This window comes from Cylas formicarius, unplaced genomic scaffold, assembly GCF_029955315.1.
Source record: "Cylas formicarius isolate icCylForm1 unplaced genomic scaffold, icCylForm1.1 PGA_scaffold_5__7_contigs__length_24384050, whole genome shotgun sequence".
NCBI classification, from domain to species: Eukaryota; Metazoa; Arthropoda; class Insecta; order Coleoptera; family Brentidae; genus Cylas; species Cylas formicarius.
Genome location: NW_026844341.1, coordinates 1,242,112 through 1,260,988, shown reverse-complemented (window position 1 = coordinate 1,260,988; position 18,877 = coordinate 1,242,112). Strand labels below are relative to the sequence as shown.

The following is an 18,877-nucleotide window of genomic DNA, read 5'->3' as shown; positions in this document are numbered from 1 at the left end:
ATTATCTTCCGTCATTTCGTTTTGAATTAAAAGATCCGTTTCCACTAATTTCTGATGTAGGAGGTACTAGAGTACAAAGACGTTTCCACTTTATTAACACATATTAAATCAGCAGCACAAACACTGAATAAAATATACGAAAAAATCTAAATCTCAAAATCAAAAACACCCAAACAAAAATAAGACACCATAACCTCTACAAATATGTTCCCAATCGCTACCGCTACGAATCAGGAACGCTTTGCTACGTCCGCTGAATGCGTCCATTAAGAGAACTAATAGAGTCAGAATTAGTATAAGAATAAGAACAATTAGAGCCAGAAATTCATGCACTGACAACATATTCTGTATGAAGCAGATAATAGAGAAAAGGTCCACCGTCAATTTAGAAAAACATATCTTATTAATATTCCCACTAACCGGCTCTGGAAAGTATTGCAAGGCACCTCCATTAATCAAACTCTAATAAATGCCATCACAAAACTTTATAATAACTCTACTTCAAAAATAAAAACAAACAAACAAAGGGGCTTCGCCAGGGGTGCTGTATATCGCCAACCCTTTTTATAATTTATGTTAAAGAAGCCTTACTAAAATGGAAACAAAAATGTTTGGGAATGGGAATACCCCTAAAAGAGAGAACGGTATTTAGCCTACAGTTTGCAGACGATCAGGCAGCAATAGCAGGAGATAAAGAAGATCTAGAATATATGGCACGCAAACTAAAAGAAAACAACTGATCTGGTACGGCCATGTACAGGGTATGAACGACGACAGATTACCTGAACAAACACTGCCGAAAAATACGAGGGCGTCCAAAAACAACATGGCATTAGGGAGTTCGTAAAGCGATGAACTCGAGAAACTCAAACGATGGCCACTGGGCCATCCGTTCGTTTTTTGCACTCCAACTGGAATCCTTCAGACGTTTCGCCAAGCTCTCACTTGACATTTCCAATGATCGGGCTCCGAAAACACAAAACGAAAATTTTCTCAGAACTGAACCAAAAAATCCGACTCGAAGGACCAAAAAATGTGCTGTAACCGACGGGATCTAATTGTTTTTCCTGTAATGATACCGTCAAAACAACTAGACTTCTGCTTCACCAATGGACAATAAAAAAAAGCAAAACGTTATAACCGAATCTATATTAAAAATTATATTACACCTTTACACAGTATCGTTAAATACAAAACAATACGTACATACATACAATATGTACATACATCAATAAATCAACAGACGTAAAAAAAAATAATCCTAGAAACAAAAACATTCAAAAAATTTTTAGCTGTGCTACAACAATTAACCATAATTTAAAAAATATGTATATACTATAATTAAACTTATGCGATTTGGACTTTAATTTTGGGGAAATGTGTTTATTTTCTGGAATGTTTACAGGTTGTTTCTTAAATGCTTGTAACAACCGGGAGGACGTTGCTGACCTCAAAGCAAGAAATCGGAAAAAGATTGACAATGAATAAAAATCAGATATTCCTAAATCCTAAGTTTTATGTAATATTTTCTCTGAATTAGGGGTGAATGAGGATTTTTGAAAATTACAGGAATCTTAAGTAATTATTTTAACTAACACCCTGTATTCAAACAACGACAAACTAGTGGTTTAACGCAACTTTTCTGCTTTAATACAGTCACTGTCAACTTAATAGTTAATATTTAAAAATCCATATCATTAACATTCAAAGCTGTGAGTGATACATAAATTCTGGTTTTGAACTTTCATCTCAAATACTGAGTGTTCTCTATGCCTTAACTTTATTGAATACACATCTTCTTTTGGTTTACCTTATTCTACTATGTAACGTTAATATTCTATAATATTAGATATCTATAACAATAGAATCTAAGCGACGACACGTGGCTGGTTGTATACGGTCCTTTGCATTGTGTAATAATTACAGAATACCTACATATAAAATCCGTTTTTAACAACATATTAATTTTTGTTTAACATTTTTTTTCCATTCTGTGGTTGTATCTGTGTCCTTAATTCTCCTCGTCGTTGAATATGTCTTCTAACAGTTGCTTGGTAATAGTTCGGTGAGGCTTCGCAGGATCTAGCTTTGGCCTCCCGTAAAGCCGACTGTTTATTACATACAACCTACGAAGTAGAACCACGTTAAACACTAGATTTTTTTACGGAAACGATATTATAATTACAAACTCGAAATGGGCCAATTTACAAAAAAAGTTGAATGATATTTTAAAATTAATGATTACTGAACTCGCAGGGAGACGTCGATTCACAGATAATTTTCGAGACAAACAACTATATTACAAATGCAACAAATTAATTCAAAAGTGCTAGAAATTATTTTTAAATGCTCTGCAGGTCTCTGCAAAATTCCTTAGTTAAATTCATTGGTGCTTGCTTTATCTCTGAAAGGAAGTGGTGATAGTAATGGTTTTTTTAACATAATCGCAAAATGTATATTTATATATAAAAAAATAACAACGGTATGACTTTCTTAAATTATTACAACAATTAAATAAGAGTCCCACAACCCAGTGACTCAATGAAAGCTAAAACGAAAAAAAAATGATCGTAATAAATGTTGGAGAACTGGTAAAGGTTCAGAGGTATTGAAAAAATATTTTACTTTGACTTATTTGAGAAAATGTAGCAGAAAACTGATTTCCAAAACTCAAGAATGACCGAGTTACACTTCCTTTTTCAAACTTCTTGGCCCCTAACACGAGAGAAAATTGACAATTATTCAGTTGGGACTAACTTTTCGCTAAGTTCGCATCTGACGTTAAACCACCAATCGCAGACGAAAACTAGCTGACTAAATTGGGTGCCGTTCGGGCACAAGAAGGTGGTTTGTCTCCCGTCTATGTCGCAGTAGTGCCAAGTTTGACATCGCGTTTCCGGATCGGCGTAGAAGCCCGGGTAAGGCTGCTCGTCGCAGTAGAAGTTTGTGTAGGGAACCATTCCTAGTACTGGATAATCAGTACCGGGTCTTCCTAAAATTATAAAAATCTAGAAATGTGTGTATGTGAATATCGGTACTAATCGATATAGAGATAGAGAGGTGATTTGAAAAAAAAAATACATAAACACCTGTCCGATTCTTTACGGCTCCCAATTTATCGAAAATTTTGCGAATTTATCGAGATTTTCTATTTTTAATAATTACGACGGCATTACTTATTTTTGCTAGACTTAACATTAAAATAGTTATTACAGGAGATGCCGCATCCTGTATGAAATGCAATGATTACTACTTGCTAAGTGAAATATAAATAACTGCAGTTTTTTTCCATTTTTTTAACTACAACTTTGATGTGTGACTTAACGTAGCAGAAACATAAATTACCTAATGTAGTGAACAATTATTAAAAGAAAATATAGATTACGTCTTCTTTCAATTAAAGTTGATGTAATTTTTAAAAATATTAATTAAACATTTATTTAATACATAACGCTTCCTGATCAAAATTTCTACCACCCATTCTAGTACTCAATCTGCAACTTATAAAGTTATATTGAAGTAGAATTTTATTTATTTAAAAAAAGTTCCAAGCTGCTTACTAGGAGGCCTTGCATAAATAAAACACATAAATGTATATGCTATACAAGTAAATAAATAAACTATTTTCATGTAATAATTTCTATTGCATAACAATGTCTGTTTATGCGTATGCGCTCCAAAAACACAAAACGAAAGTTTTCTCACAACGGAACCAAAAAATGCGGCTCGAAGGACCCAAAAATGTGCCCTACCCGACGGGATCTAATTGTTCTTCCCGTAATAATACCGTTGAAACTAGGTAGACTGTACTACTGTTTTTCGAAATTCCTTAGAGCCGTAAATTTTTCGTTAGCGGTCGAAGCGGTCTCTTGCCAATCGCAAGGTGCTGCAGCCTGGATTAGCTGCAGTGTACAAAGTTGGACAACACTCTATACACTTAATTTTATAATCATCGAAACACTCAGTTTATCCTGAATACCCCAAATAAACGAAGACTTAAGAAAAATGAAAATAAGTCAATCGACATGTTTTTTTTTTTCAAAGAAGCTTTCACAGGTTACTGTAATACTTTTCATAAAACTTATGCATTCCTCCTGCGTCGGCTTTTGTTGAGTCCAACTAGCTAACGTTTCGAAAATCATCCTGTTGGCTTCTTCAGAGCTTGATTGAAACTGTTTCAAGATGATTGGCGAAACGTTAGTTAGTTCGACTCAACAAAAACCGACGCAGGAGGAATCCAGAAGTTTTATAAATAGCATATATTTCGATGCGGTACATTACATAAAAATTAAAAATTTTGATGTGATTTAAGTGTCAAAAAAACTTTAAAAAAATATATGACATTTTTCTCTTTCACCCAGAAACAAAATTATATTGGTTAATTGATTAATTTAGGTAAATAATAAAAAAACCTGGGAAAACAAACTGATTTTCTATCGGACATTTTTTTGAAACCCTTGTAATAGGGATATAAATATTGTAATTTACTAAGGCAATTTGTATGCGCTGTTTTAGAAGGAATCGAAAATTTATAGAAAATATTGTTTGATTTCTAAATAATAATGTATAAATTAGTCATACAACCAGAACACCCCATTCTCCGGTTTGCATAAATGGGAAATCTTTATTAATAGTCTTTTTCTACAGTAGAATTTGCCACAATTTTCTATGATACCATTGTCCTAAGGCAACGTTAAATTTATGTTTGATTCTCATATAATTGTATTTATAAGTGAGTTGGTGGGTCTGCCTTTTGATTTCCTGTCTTTGTAAAATTATCTCTTAAACACTAAAAAATAAAATACATACATACATAAATACATCTCCGCTAAATCTTTAAGACCTTCATAGTATTTCAAATTGGCACGATAGGTGTTTTCGAATCGTATGAGTTACGTTGATTATTTAGCTGCCACCAGTACTTATAGGAATGTCAATAAGAGCAGACCTTTTAGGAATCGAAAGAATGAACGTCAAAGAAAGTGGCAGTGGTTCAAAACTTAAATTAGAAACTTGATATATGACAAGAAAACCAAGTTTAGATGATCTTTTGTATTCCGAATGCCTGCAGAAGTTTAAAAACGCGTTGCAAATGGGTACCGGAAACCATGGAATTTCCTCGCTACACTCTCTATCGAATTTAAAATCTCAATATGATACTTTTCTCATGCTTGATCAGCGTATAATTGGGCATTTTAGAGTAGGGAGTAGAAAGAATATTTTCCTGGCCGCTTGCTTTTATTTTCACTAATTTTGTGTATAGTGTGTTGCCGACTTATAGTAAAATGATGCACTTTATCTATATGACTATAGTAAGCAAATTGTATTACGAATGTTGATCGGGAATAATGTCCATTTCATATGTAGATGTATGTATGAGATAAATTTTAGTTTTCGATAGGTTGTGTTTCACATATTCAAATTACCAATCCAACATAATGAAATGAAACAAAATTTTGAGGTCCGTTTCGAATTGATGGATGCATTCGAAATATATGACCAACGAAGGCGCAGTTGTGTGCAGTCTATATATATATATATATATATATATATATATATATATATATATATATATATATATATATATATATATATATATATATATATATATATATATATATATATATATATATATATATATATATATATATATATATATATATATATATATATATATATATATATATATATATATATATATATATATATATATATATATATATATATATATATATATATATATATATATATATATATATATATATATATATATATATATATATATATATATATATATATATATATATATATATATATATATATATATATATATATATATATATATATATATACATATATATATATATATATATATATATATATATATAGTGTTCGAAGTGTTTTCGGAGCGCGAGCATTGAAGATGCCAAGTGAGATTTTGGCGAAACGTCTGCAGGATTCCAGTCGGATGCAGGATTCCAGTCGGAGTTCAACGAGCGAACGGATGATATCCCGGAATATAGTGTCATCACATTTTTCCATCCGTGAATCAATACGTGAGAATATATATATATTATATATATATCGTATTACATGAAAAAAACTTTTTTTATTATTTTGTATACTAACACTACAAATGATCCCAGTTTCTTTGTTAGCAAGGACCAAAATCTAAACAAATACTTATCGATCGGTGTCGAGCAGGACAAGACCGTTGGAAAGAAACTAAAATTAAATGAAAATGAGGTTTTATGAACTTCATTCTGTCTTTCTTCCAAATGGCTTTGTTCAATATTTATATTAGAAGATCGATATAGGGAAACTTGAACAAAAATAGGTGAGTTTCTTTCTTAGAATTCAAAAACGAGAAAACCGTGTTTCTAGACTCCGGTGCAAGATGTTAGTTTTCAAAACTAACCCTGTATGTTCCATCTAAAATGGTCTGCCAGAAAAGAACGCCTGAGCCCTTCCAGGAACTATCTGTAAAAGTTCTGCTTTCCAATTAATTAAAGCTAAGCTAAGCGAACTATTAAGATTTCTTCGAGATTCCAAAATGCTTAAAAATGTAGGAAATTATTTTTAATTTTGATAACGGAAGACACAGGTTTATTGAAAGCTGAACAAAATCTACTTTATTTCTTGCGTAGAAAAAATAAAATGATATGCAGAGAGTGCCATTTAAACTAAGTAAAACGTTACCACGTCTATATATATAGCAGCGGCAACAATGTACCCCTGAAAATATTTTAGGACGATAGAGCACCGTCTCTTGCATCACCCATAATTTAAAGTACATCCGCTAATCCGTTCGCCAGATACTTCTAATATGCCATCCATTTTGCGCGTTAGAAGCAATAATGGATGTCGATCCGCCACACGCTAACTACGCATATAAACGAGTACGTACTGCGCAATTTACGGTTACATTAATTTCTTTTATGCTGTCCGCGACAATCAGAGCAAGGACGGCGTCGCTATTGAGCATCGGCCGATCTGAAAAAGACGGAAGGCCCTTAAGGCATCGCCAAAGGAATTAATGTCACGGCTAGACTAATAGTGTCGTTTATCAACAGAGTGCAGCGTGTTTCTTCGAAGGCGATTCAAGGTTTTTTGCGCAAACTCATTAACTAAATAAAGTCGCTATCCCATCTGGTTGCAAAATAAAATTCGTCCAGAGATTTTAACATTTCAGCTCATGACTTGGATTTTTATACGTGACCTGAAATTAGAATTAGTCAACCAGTAACAAAATCTTCCACTACACCACTAACTCTCGATATGGCCAGCGAAATCCGGAGATTTGGAAAGAATGGATATACGTGTAAAGTCAAACAGAAGATGTCGGAAAGGAGAATAAGCAGGGTAAGGAGTACGCAGAAAATGAGACTCAACTTAACTACAAACCAAAGTCTAGAAAGTAAAAAAACAACAAAAATAACAGAAAGCAACGCCCAGCAAGAACACTTCGACGTAAATAATGGAAAAGCAACGCGAAGAAGAAGAAAGTAAAATTTTGCCGATGTATTCCATTGCAACACTTAATTGAGTTATAATTGCAGATAAAATAATCAATGTTTGGAAATATAAAATGGAACATGTTTTAAAATAATTTGGTTAGTTTTGGTTAAAATTTTTCACAGAATCCCAAAAACTATATTTGTAATTGATTCCCTGCAAGCAGTAGGCGAGAACATTTTTGTTATTGACAAACAAACTAGTTTTTAATTTGACAAAATTACAATCAGGTATTCTTATTATGTAATAATATTTATTTTTAGTCATTTGTTTAGAAAAGCTACTAAGGAAACCATTTTACCAATGTCACTGGAAAGTGACCCTAGATTACTAGATTCCAAGTAGCAATTCGTTCTTTAGAGAAGACTAAATGAAAATTTCAACAAAGCTGTTTGCAAATTTACGCCCCACTTAAACAGATTGAAAATTAAAAATATCACAAACGTGGATGTTGGACACCGAGTTCACTGTAATGTTTAATGGAGGTAATAAAGTAAAAACATAACAACTATTGATAGCATATCGCACTGAAAACTGTTTGATTTAGTTTTCTTTAAAATTCATGAAGGATTTGGATTTTAAATTGCAGTTTTAAACGAGCAACGATATAAACGAAAACCGGAAAGTTCCTGCTGTAGAAATTTTGAAAAATTTTAAAACTTTGCAATTTATGATTTATGGCTAGCATATTTTACCCACATCTAGACCAATTTGAAATATTACGGGTGTGTGATAAATATAAATAAAATAAATAAATATCAGGTATAGGTTTACGGTACTTGTGAAGAAAGAACTCGTACTCTAAAGCAGTACTTTAAGGGCACTTTGGAAAATTTCGAAGATAACAATGAAAATATGCAAGGAAACATACAGAGTGACAGATGATATGCAAAAAACTTAATTGAAATTAAGTTATATTTGTGGAAAATTATTACAACGTCATAATAAATAAAATATATTGAAAGAATTTAATTTCAACACTACTATGATAATATATTAATATTTTTTTGTGATTTGTATTCATGAAAAAAAAAGAGTTTTTGTACCAGTGCAAGAAGTAAACCAGTGCGAAAAGTATTAAGTAACCAAATCTAACCACAAGTGTATTTTTACACTAGCGTTTTTTGTGCATCTCATGTTTTCTATACATGCGCTCCCAAAAATAACTATTTTACTTCAGGTAATAGAAAATATTATCAAATATCGCATCAAATGTAGATCACTTTTAGTTTGAAGAAGTTAAATTGGTATTTGCAGGCACTTTTGCTGAGATATTTATACTTCTTTCAATACAAAATATCGCTTGTTACGTTACAATATAATTGGAATTTCGAAGAAGTTTGCAATATTAGCATTGCCAAAAAGGAAATTTCAATGATGCATGACTTTTGAGCCGCTCCGTATAACGAAAAATTCATTTATCGAACAATTGCTTCATGCCACGGACAGTATAATTTATATGTACCTACCAGGTATGGACTTGCCCAGTTCTAGATATTCCAACACCGACGGACTCAAAAATCCCGGGGGCACAAAGTTTGCATTTAGGTCTTTGTTTCGCTCCTCCAGGTCGTTTTCTACATCGTTCTCTGGCTCTGTGGAAAGCGCTCTGGGCCTCTTTGACCTCGACTTTTGCTCGAAACCGTCTGTAACATAAGAAAACATGGTTTATTGTAGAGAAATAAATTGGGGTTTGGGCAAAAATAGTTCGCAATTTGCTGAATCGATTATGATTTGAAAGTACTTTCATTTGACACGGTGGTGCCAAAAATTCGCAAGGTACAGAGCAATATTTTTTTATTTGACAATCAGTATAAAATAATAATAATAATAATAATAATAATAATAATAATTAATAATAATAATAACAATAATAATAATAATAATAATAATAATAATAATAATAATAACAATAATAATAATAATAATATAAAATAATATAAAAAAAATATAAAAAAAAACTTGAAAAAATGTTATAGATAATTTGCTTGTTTTTTATCATAAGTCGCAAATTATTCCTAGGTATTTACGACTGAAACACTTTTCAAACTAAAGAGACAAAAACAGACTTCTCTGTGTGGAGTACCAATTTATTTTGATATAGCCAGGAGTATACAATATCCAGAGTTGATGACATGGCTGTTAAAAGTTCGGGCCATTGAGTTTGCTTTCGTTGCATCCGCATATGCTATTAAGGTATCTTCCAAAACCAACAAATCATTTATATATAAGATGAACAATATTGGTCCAAGCATTGAGCCCTGAGGAACTCCAACATTTGTTTTAACTTAATTTTTCTTTAACTTTCGCAGGCTACTGTAATTAAATTTACAAAACTTCTGGATTCCTCCTGCTTCGGTTGTTGTTGAGTTGAACTTGCCAATGTTTCGCCAAGTTTGACTCAACAACAACCGACTCAGGAAGAATCCAGAAAATTGGTAAATAGCATTTGTTTTAACTTGTTGACTTTTAATACAATTTACCCTTAGAATTTGGCGTCTACCTTTCAGATAACTTGCTATCAAGGTCTAACTTACACCCCTTATTCAAAAGTTTTTGTTGTTCATAGCTAAATTTGCCAAGAAAAGTTGTAGCATTATCTGTGCCTTTCTTCTTGAAGAAACCAAATTGCCTTAAACTTAATATATTGTGTTCATTAAGAAAGTTGAATAACCCGACAATTTTTTTTTCAAATTTTAGCAAGATTCGACGTTGCTTATAAACGGGACAAATTACAGCTGTCTTGAATTGATATGGACAAGTACCTTGGGCATGGCAATATTTATGATGTGAGTTTGTTCCCTAGTAATTTAGTCACACACACCGTCAAATTTCAACAAAACGCTCAAAAAGATTATATTAATGATTTTTCACCAGCAATGTTACTTCTAATAACTGAGCGGGTCGACAAATTCATCCGTAAAACCCGATACCGATCTATCCGTTTATAGACATAATTTCTTCATGGCTTAGTGAAACACAACATCGATAATATCGTTTGAGTAAATTGATTGAGTTTGTTTCTGGGTCGGATGTAAACAGAGTTGCTTTCTTTCCAAATAGCCGCAGCGGCTACAAATTCTGTGCCAAATTTAGATGCATATTGCATTTAAATTTCGTACTACGTCTTTGACATTGTTGCATTTAAGTAATAAGTCCAGTTAAGAGTTAAAAAAGCTATAGTCTGACTTTAGAGAAAAGAGAGTTCTGGTGGTCTGTGTTGGTCTGTTTAGCTTAATTCGGACAACATTGGTTATTAAACATGTTAAGGTTGATACTATAAGTAATTTTTTATCCGATGGTTCAAATTTTTCATTCAAGAATTGCTTTTAATCAAAATATATTTATTAATTTCAATACGTGCAAATAATATACCAATAATTATATTACATCTACAAAAATTAGATATGTCGGAAAATAAACCTTACATATTTACGACCATACACAAGACACAAATTACACATTACATACTGTACAAACTAATGATCAAAAATTTCAAAGTTTATTTCTTTCGACAAAACTTCTTACCAACCTTAAAACTCTTTTATCGCCCTGTGCACATTTCCGAAGTTTTTCAGGTGGATCTGCATCCATTTGTTGCAAAAACATATCCCGTCCTATTTTAATAATTAGTTAAATATGGGCTTGCCATTCCTTACTCACCTTGCAGTGGTCTATTAGTTATTTGTTATGCCAAGCCCTTCCAATACCCTGCCATTAAGATTCCGTAGTGGTACAGGAAATAATGCTCACCTGAAACATATGCTAAAGGTAAAGTCATTTTTACCTTCAATACAAAATCGGCATCACTATCCTATATTGCAAATTTTGATTTCTTCCGAACAATAAGATTCTACCTTCTCTTGGTCCGCTATTACCAATAAAAAGTGGTTCTTCTAAAGCGTTAAAACGAATTGTTTTGTACTTCTCTGGCATCAAAACCTCTTGAAATGGACTTGGGACTGACGGTAGGGCTGCTTGTGAAAGATTTCCAATACAGACATTAATGACCTGGGCGTGATTCTTCTGCTCTTTTTGGCATCGTCCCAATTGTTATATAGTAAAAATAGACTGGATCCAGGATCCTCATAAAAGTTTTGTGTCATCTTCCTTAGGTTTAAAACCTACTGTTTTCTCAACCCAATTGAAATATTCAAGTCACAGTCTGCAATCTTTTGTGGCGTCTGTAAATACCTCCAATGGTTTTGTAGGTTGTAATGGGTGTTTTTTTTTTCGATGTACAGAACTTTAAGTTGGCATTACTGTTCAAGAAGGCGGCCGATTTAATAGTTGTCAAGCGATTTATTCCCAGTTTGGTTTGGCAATTCATCATGAATAGACTCACGCCTGAACAACGCTTGCAAATAGTGCAATTTTATTTCGAAAATAACGGTTCTGTGCGGAATACGTATCGCGCACTACGACCATTTTATCGTCGACAAAATCGTCCATCAAAGCAGTTAATTCGATTAACCATGGAACGTTTTCGCACCACGTTTACTCTTATTGATAACTCGCATCCCCAGAGACGCCGTACGGTGCCTACACAAGAAACTATTGCTGCTGCAGAGCGTAGCATTGAGGAAGACCCGAATGAGTCCATCCGTCATCGAGCACAGGAATTGGATCTGTGTCCATCCACTTTATGGAAGATTTTGCGGAAGGATCTTGGTTTACGTGCTTACAAAATCCAACTCGTGCAAGAATTGAAGCCAAACGATCATCAAGTAAGGCGTAGATTCGTCGAATGGGCCCAAAACGAGATTGCCGTTGTTCCCGATTTTCATAAGCGAATTTTGTTTGGCGATGAAGCGCACTTCTGGTTGAATGGCTACGTCAACATACAAAACTGCCGCATTTGGAGCGAAGCCAATCCTCAAGTGTATGTCGAAACACCATTACATCCAGAAAAACTGACTGTTTGGTGCGCTTTATGGGCTGGTGGAATCATTGGTCCGTAGTTCTTCAAAAACGATGATGGCCAGAACGTTACAGTCAATGGTGATCGGTATAGAGCTATGATTACTAACTCTTTCATTCCTGAATTGAATAACCATGATGTCCAGGAGATGTGGTTTCAACAAAACGGCGCAACATGTCACACAGCTCGTGCCACAATCGATTTATTGAAAGACACGTTTGGTGACCGCCTGATTTCACGTTTTGGATCTGTGAATTGGCCTCCAAGATCTTGTGATTTAATACCGCTAGGCTAACCATTTGGAAGACAACATTCGCCATGTTATTGCCGATATACAGTCACAAATATTGGAAAAAGTCATCGAAAATTGGAGGTCTAGATTGGACTACATCCGCTCCAGCCGCGGCGGTCATATGCCAGAAATCATATTTAAAATGTAATCCCAAAAGATTATCTTTCGGATAAATAAAATTCATGTCAATCGAATAATCCATCGTTGTTGTATTGCAACTTAAATTTCTATACATCTAAAAAAAAACACCCCTTATATAACTACTATTTGATGGAGTAGCACTTCCTTGACTTACTGGAAATGGAATTGTTTAACTTTGTCTGTGATGGTTTTTTAAATATTTATATAAGTCCATATCAATAAATGCATCACATTTTATTATAAATCATTCCACTTCTTTAACGAGAGCAAACGAAGTCTTTATGTTGAAGTTTTGGTTAGTTTTGACTGGATGACAAGAATGCAATCAAAGAAGCTTAGCTTTTGTCCCAGTGCTGATTTCTGCGAGTGTATACAAAATATGGTATTCTACTTCTGGTATTTATTTTATAAAGTACATTTAATTCTCTGTACACACGAAGGCTATATTGTGCTGTCATTGACTGCAACTATTTATCATCAAAGTTTAATTTTAAGATATCAAATAGGCCCAGATATTGGTATTTATTTAATTTCACCTTTAAAGCAGCATTGCCCACATGATACAATTCAAATACTGTTTAATGAGTTTATGATTGAAATTTGCTATTCTTTAAAACCTTTAATATCGGCTTGAAGATTGTCTGTTCTGATATTTAATTTATTTAAAATTTATGGATTTGATTGTGAAATATTATAATAAAGCTTGTGAGAAAAGAAAAAAGAAGACTAGAAATAAATAAACTAACTTGTTAGTATTAACTTGTGTGCCTTAATTGTAATTATAACATTTTTTTTTATTTTATTGCTGATTGCTTTTTTAGGTTTTATGGTCAAATTCAAATTCAACAAACATTGCTACGTCTAAAATTCTAGTAGTTTACACTAACTGTCAGAATCACTTTATTATGTTTTACTTATATACTAATATTGTATTTTGATCCTTTAAACGGTTTATCGATTACTAAAAAAATATACCAAAAAATACAATTACAAATACAACAAATTACTGACAAACTTGAATATCGTAAGTAATAAATTATCCAACTTCTTTTGTCAACTCCTTTATGCTTACGTAATATGCATACGCATAGAAAAGGAGGAACGCAAAATTTCATGCTCTCACGTCGAGGTTTTTTTCAAAGAAATTCATTCTTTGTTATTTTCTGAAATTAAATATTGCATCAATCAGATCAATTGTGAGAAAAATCGAACATATTTCGGAGAAGTTTACACTGATAAATTCCTTTTAAAACGATGACGTTACAAAAAACCGTGTCGGATTCCTTTTTGGTTTTCGACTGCCTCCGGCCGTTTTATGGTTTCGAAGGAATTATAAAAACAGCAATAGAAAACTAACACATTGCCACAAGACGATCGGTGTAATATCCTATAAAAGGCGTCGAGAAAAACCAAGAAACAACGACAAGCGAAGATGCCGAACCTGAAAGAGGAAGACAAGCAGTTGACAAAAACGTGTCTGCAAGGAAAACTTGTTTTTTATGGTATACGCTTGGGATTACATAACTGAAAATTATATCTGCACAACTGTCGCCTCAGATGAGTACTTTCTATTATTTTGTGGTACGTATGTACATACGAGCTGCCTATTAAGTACTTATACAGAGTGTTCCACTTTGATTACAGTCGAGAGATATCTCAGAAGAGTGAGGCAGATTTTGGAATAGAAAAAGACGCATAACAATGACAATTTTTGTCTTTCTGTTGGGTACTAATTAATTAATTTATTTACCGACATAATCGTTACTGAAATTATTAAAATATTATTTGATGATTAAACAAAATGTTCTTTTAAAATTTATAAAAAATAAACTTGATAATAACGAAAGCTCCTAAAAACCCTAAAAACTTAGAAATTCGAAATATTTAAAACTTTAAAACTTAAAAAAAAAGGGTCAAAAAATAGCAGCACGTGTTTCTGCAGAAGAATTATTTCAGGAAAAATCGAAGGTACACACGTGTTTTCCTAAATATTTCTTGGAAAACTTACGTTAATAATAATAATATAGCTCTATTTAGCATTATGCTACATAAAAATTCAAAATAGAAATTTTAAATATAAAAAGTTAAACAAAAACTAAGAGCTCAGCACACAAATTAAAATTTTACAATACATAACGTCTTAAAATTCTTTTAAATGTCTTAAGAGTGTCACACATTTTAACATCATGCTGTAAATTGTTAAAATGGTTTAGGTCCTTATTTAATGTGGAGTATTGTACTCTCAGCATAAAATTTCCAAAAATTTTCCGACGAGAAATAACAAAGGTCCCGAAACTGTCCCCTGAAGAACACCATTAAGCACAGTTATGCAATCAAATATACAATCATTATATTTAGTTTTTTGTGTTAAATCGATATATCAAATATACAATCAATACATTTAGTTTTTGTACCCCATTTGTTAAATACGAACAAAGCCATGCTTTTCTCTTGATACCCATTTTGTACAATTTTCTTAACAAAAACACGCTTAAAATCCAAAAATACAGCCAACACAAATTTTCACAGGAATGTTAGGAGCTAAAATATTGTTTACATCACAATAACTTTGCAGCTGCGGTTTCACCACAACCTCAAGATCCTTCTGATAAACAAAATATAAAAGTATTTAATATGACATTAATCTATTAGTCTGGTATTTTTGTAATGGTTTGAATTAAGATAAAAGTATAAATACTACTTAAGCCTTCGACATCTGTTCTAAAGTTAATACTGTATTTGCTGTAATTGATATCATGCATTTCAAAAATCTTTAAAAAACGTTAGTTCCTACATCTAACACTCCGTACCTCTATTGGCGCCCTGATGAAGGCTGCAAACACAGGCGAAAACTTGACTTTACAATCAACAGTAGTTTAGCAAATAATATATAAGTACTATATGAGTTATTTATTTATAAAATAAAATCAGATCATGTAATACTTTATTGTAAATATAGTAAAAGCATAGTAAGTATAGTAATTAAAAGTATTGCATTCGAAGTAAATCGCTTTACTGAAACTCAAGAAGCTAACAGAATATTTACAAATACTAAAATACGGAACGTTTTTAAATATGTAAATGATGCAAATATATTATTCGTTTTTGGGTATGTTTTAATATAATTGTTCAAAAATACGTAATAAAGAAAATTGATAACGTTTTTGATGGACTGATATCTTCTAACCCAATCTAGTTAGCGTAAAACTGATTCACCCAATTAAATGAAACGCTTAAAAAAAGGGACAAGTGTTTCAGTTTTTTGAATCTCCTTGGCGCCTTCAGCATGGGTGGTTTGACTACGCTATTGAATTTTTAAGAATCCCTTTCAAAAAATTTGTTCGAAAATATCGTCGATTGCTCTTTTTTATTCACACTTACCTCAACTACTTCCCAAAATATTAGTGAATATATTTACATTCACTGGGTGGTGCAACTATTATGTAGCGGTTCGGTTCTAAGGAAACTGAACAGGAAAAAGCGAGAAACCGCTTGTTATTCAATTTAAATTGGCGTCATATATTAAGTAATTTTGTTTTAACAAGGTTCCCATATCCGCAATTTAAGATTTTGCTTCAGGACGTTCGACCTTCGCGCGTAACGGCTTTGAATTCTTTCACACCGTCGTTAAGCCGAATTTTAATATTTCCTTTTTCGTCCTGGGATGCGTAAAGTTGGCACTCGCAACGTCATTTTAATTAAACAGCAAAAAAAACTCGATAAGAAAAATGTTAAATTAAGCAAAAAAGTTAATTGTTTTCGAATTTAGATTTGAAGACACAGGCATCATACAAGGAAACCTTGGAATTTAGCAAGTCGAAGACGTAAAGAAGTAGCTGCTGAAAAATACCCCAGACTCGGCTATTGAAGTTCTTAAGACAATCTTTAACGAATGCTTACATCTACACATAAGAACAAATGTCAAACTTCCAACAGTTTAAGTGTCAATGCAACTATTGGAAGACTGTATAGTGGAGTGACAAAAGAAAGGCTAGAGGGGGATGTAGCGATTTATGAGGAACAGAGTGGATTTACGGAAAGAAGGTCGTATGTAGACAACATATTTGCTATAAACAAACAAAAATAACTTCAGAATGCTGGCAAGTTGCGACAAAAACATTATACAGGGCTTTAGAGACAAGAATAAGAATAGGTAAAAGATTATCCAGGATTATTAAATAAACAAGAGGTCTCAGACAAGGTTGGTCTCTATTACCTACAAACATTAAAGGACGGAATCTTTTGAAAAAGCCAGACTCAAAATTAATTTTTCAAAAGTAAAATTTTTGTGTGTTCAAAGCTCTCAATCGAATGCAGAAATAGAAGGGCAAAGGATCCAGGCTTGCGAATACATATTATAAACCAATAATAATCGGCTTCTTTTGTCAAGTAAAATATGCAGAAAATCAAAAAAAAAGATCTCTGAAACACAGCTCTGGAACATGAAAATTGGAGAGACTTTAAACATCTCATTAACATTTATTAATTTTTTACTTACTGTGGTTAATACTTATGTATACGTATTTGTACTTTTGCAATTACTGTTGTTTTTTTATTTGTTAGTGTTTCATATAATGTGATTCTTTTTCCTTGCATCTTTGTAATGTAATAAATGATATTTCGGACAATTTGGCAACGTCCAACTGAAACTAACCAAGTAATCTAACTAATGCACAAATAAATTTGCTTTATTTTAAGTCCGAAGAAAATTTTCAGCAATGCCTCTTTTATTTCGAATTGCAGAAAAAAAAACGTTTGAAAAGGTTGTTTGTTTATGTAAATATAGATAAAACTGTTGAAAAAGAAAAATCACCCTTCAGTTTTAGTGGGATTGCTACGCTAAAATCCGGTTTTCATAATTTAAACTTTATTTTGGCGCAACAAAGCACAGACCACCGACACATTACCGGGATCTGTATTACATGATTGACAGAGTATAAAAATTAAAATTACATTGATACACATATAAACATCGGTCCGCAATCATTTCTTTTCCGAAATATAGGAAAAATATTTTTTATTATATTTTTTTTTAATTAAGCTTTTTGTTATCAAATCTCATCACATCTTGTAAGCCTTTATTATACGCCTTTCTGTAAAATAAGTAATTATATACCGATCTAACGTTCGGAAAGTAACACTATACATTTCTGGAATATTACCGCACGTGTTTGGGAGCAATCAATCGGATGGATTTCTCAATTCTGACGGTCACGTCAATGACCACTTATTAAATACTCTCTCCGCTGCAATTTTGACGTTTGTCAATTCTGACAGTCGTGTCAATGAATGTATTCGTATTGTTTTGCAAAAATGTGCCCAAAAACTAACTGTCGTAGAATAAGTACAATATGCAACACGTTTGGCAAACTTTTTAAGTCACTCGTTTATTAAGCATTCGTTCCACTCAAATTGTGTTGGAAGTTTACAGGAAACTGTTTGTTTTTGAAGGTATTTTTTTGCGTACGCTTATACGTAATACGCAAAAAAAATGTTTTCACTGCTTGGTATTAAAGTAAAGTAAATTATTTAAAACAATTTTCACCACTCTTTCATTTTGTTGTCTCCTTTTCCTAGAATGTACATCATCTGTACTTTTGCAATTACTGTTGTTTTTTTATTTGTTGATTTTTCATATAATGTGATTCTTTTTCCTTGCATTTTTGTAATGTAATAAATGATATTATTATTTTTATTAATTAAACCACTGCGTTTCATTATTATTATATTAAAATATGCAAAATGAACAATATCGAATCTTAAACCGCAAGAAAATATAACAGTGAACAGGGAAGTTATAAAGTAAATTAAATTAAAACAAACAATCCATCAGTAGTGTTATATCGTTTATGAAGTAATATTCGTAACGAAACTTTCAGTTAACTGAATAAATGAATATCAAGTAACGCTTATTAAATCCAAATAATCATTAATTGTTGAAATTGCAATCGGACAGCTGGAAATCGGCGATGAAGTAATCGAACATATTTTAAGCGTATATCGTAAAT

At 32.3% G+C, this 18,877-nt stretch overlaps 1 protein-coding gene across 1 annotated transcript in view; it reads right to left on the bottom strand.

The window, feature by feature from the left end:
- Positions 1-1,138: 1,138 nt before the first annotated feature.
- Positions 1,139-18,877, bottom strand: part of LOC132702032 (uncharacterized) — a 68,483-nt gene continuing 50,744 nt past the window's right edge. Inside the window, exons 2-4 of the mRNA XM_060670431.1 lie at positions 8,985-9,161; positions 2,758-2,992; positions 1,139-2,126 (exon numbers count right to left, since the gene is read on the bottom strand). Coding sequence (XP_060526414.1) covers positions 2,012-2,126; positions 2,758-2,992; positions 8,985-9,161 — 527 coding nt within the window. The 3' untranslated portion in view covers positions 1,139-2,011. The remainder of the gene's footprint in view (positions 2,127-2,757; positions 2,993-8,984; positions 9,162-18,877) is intronic.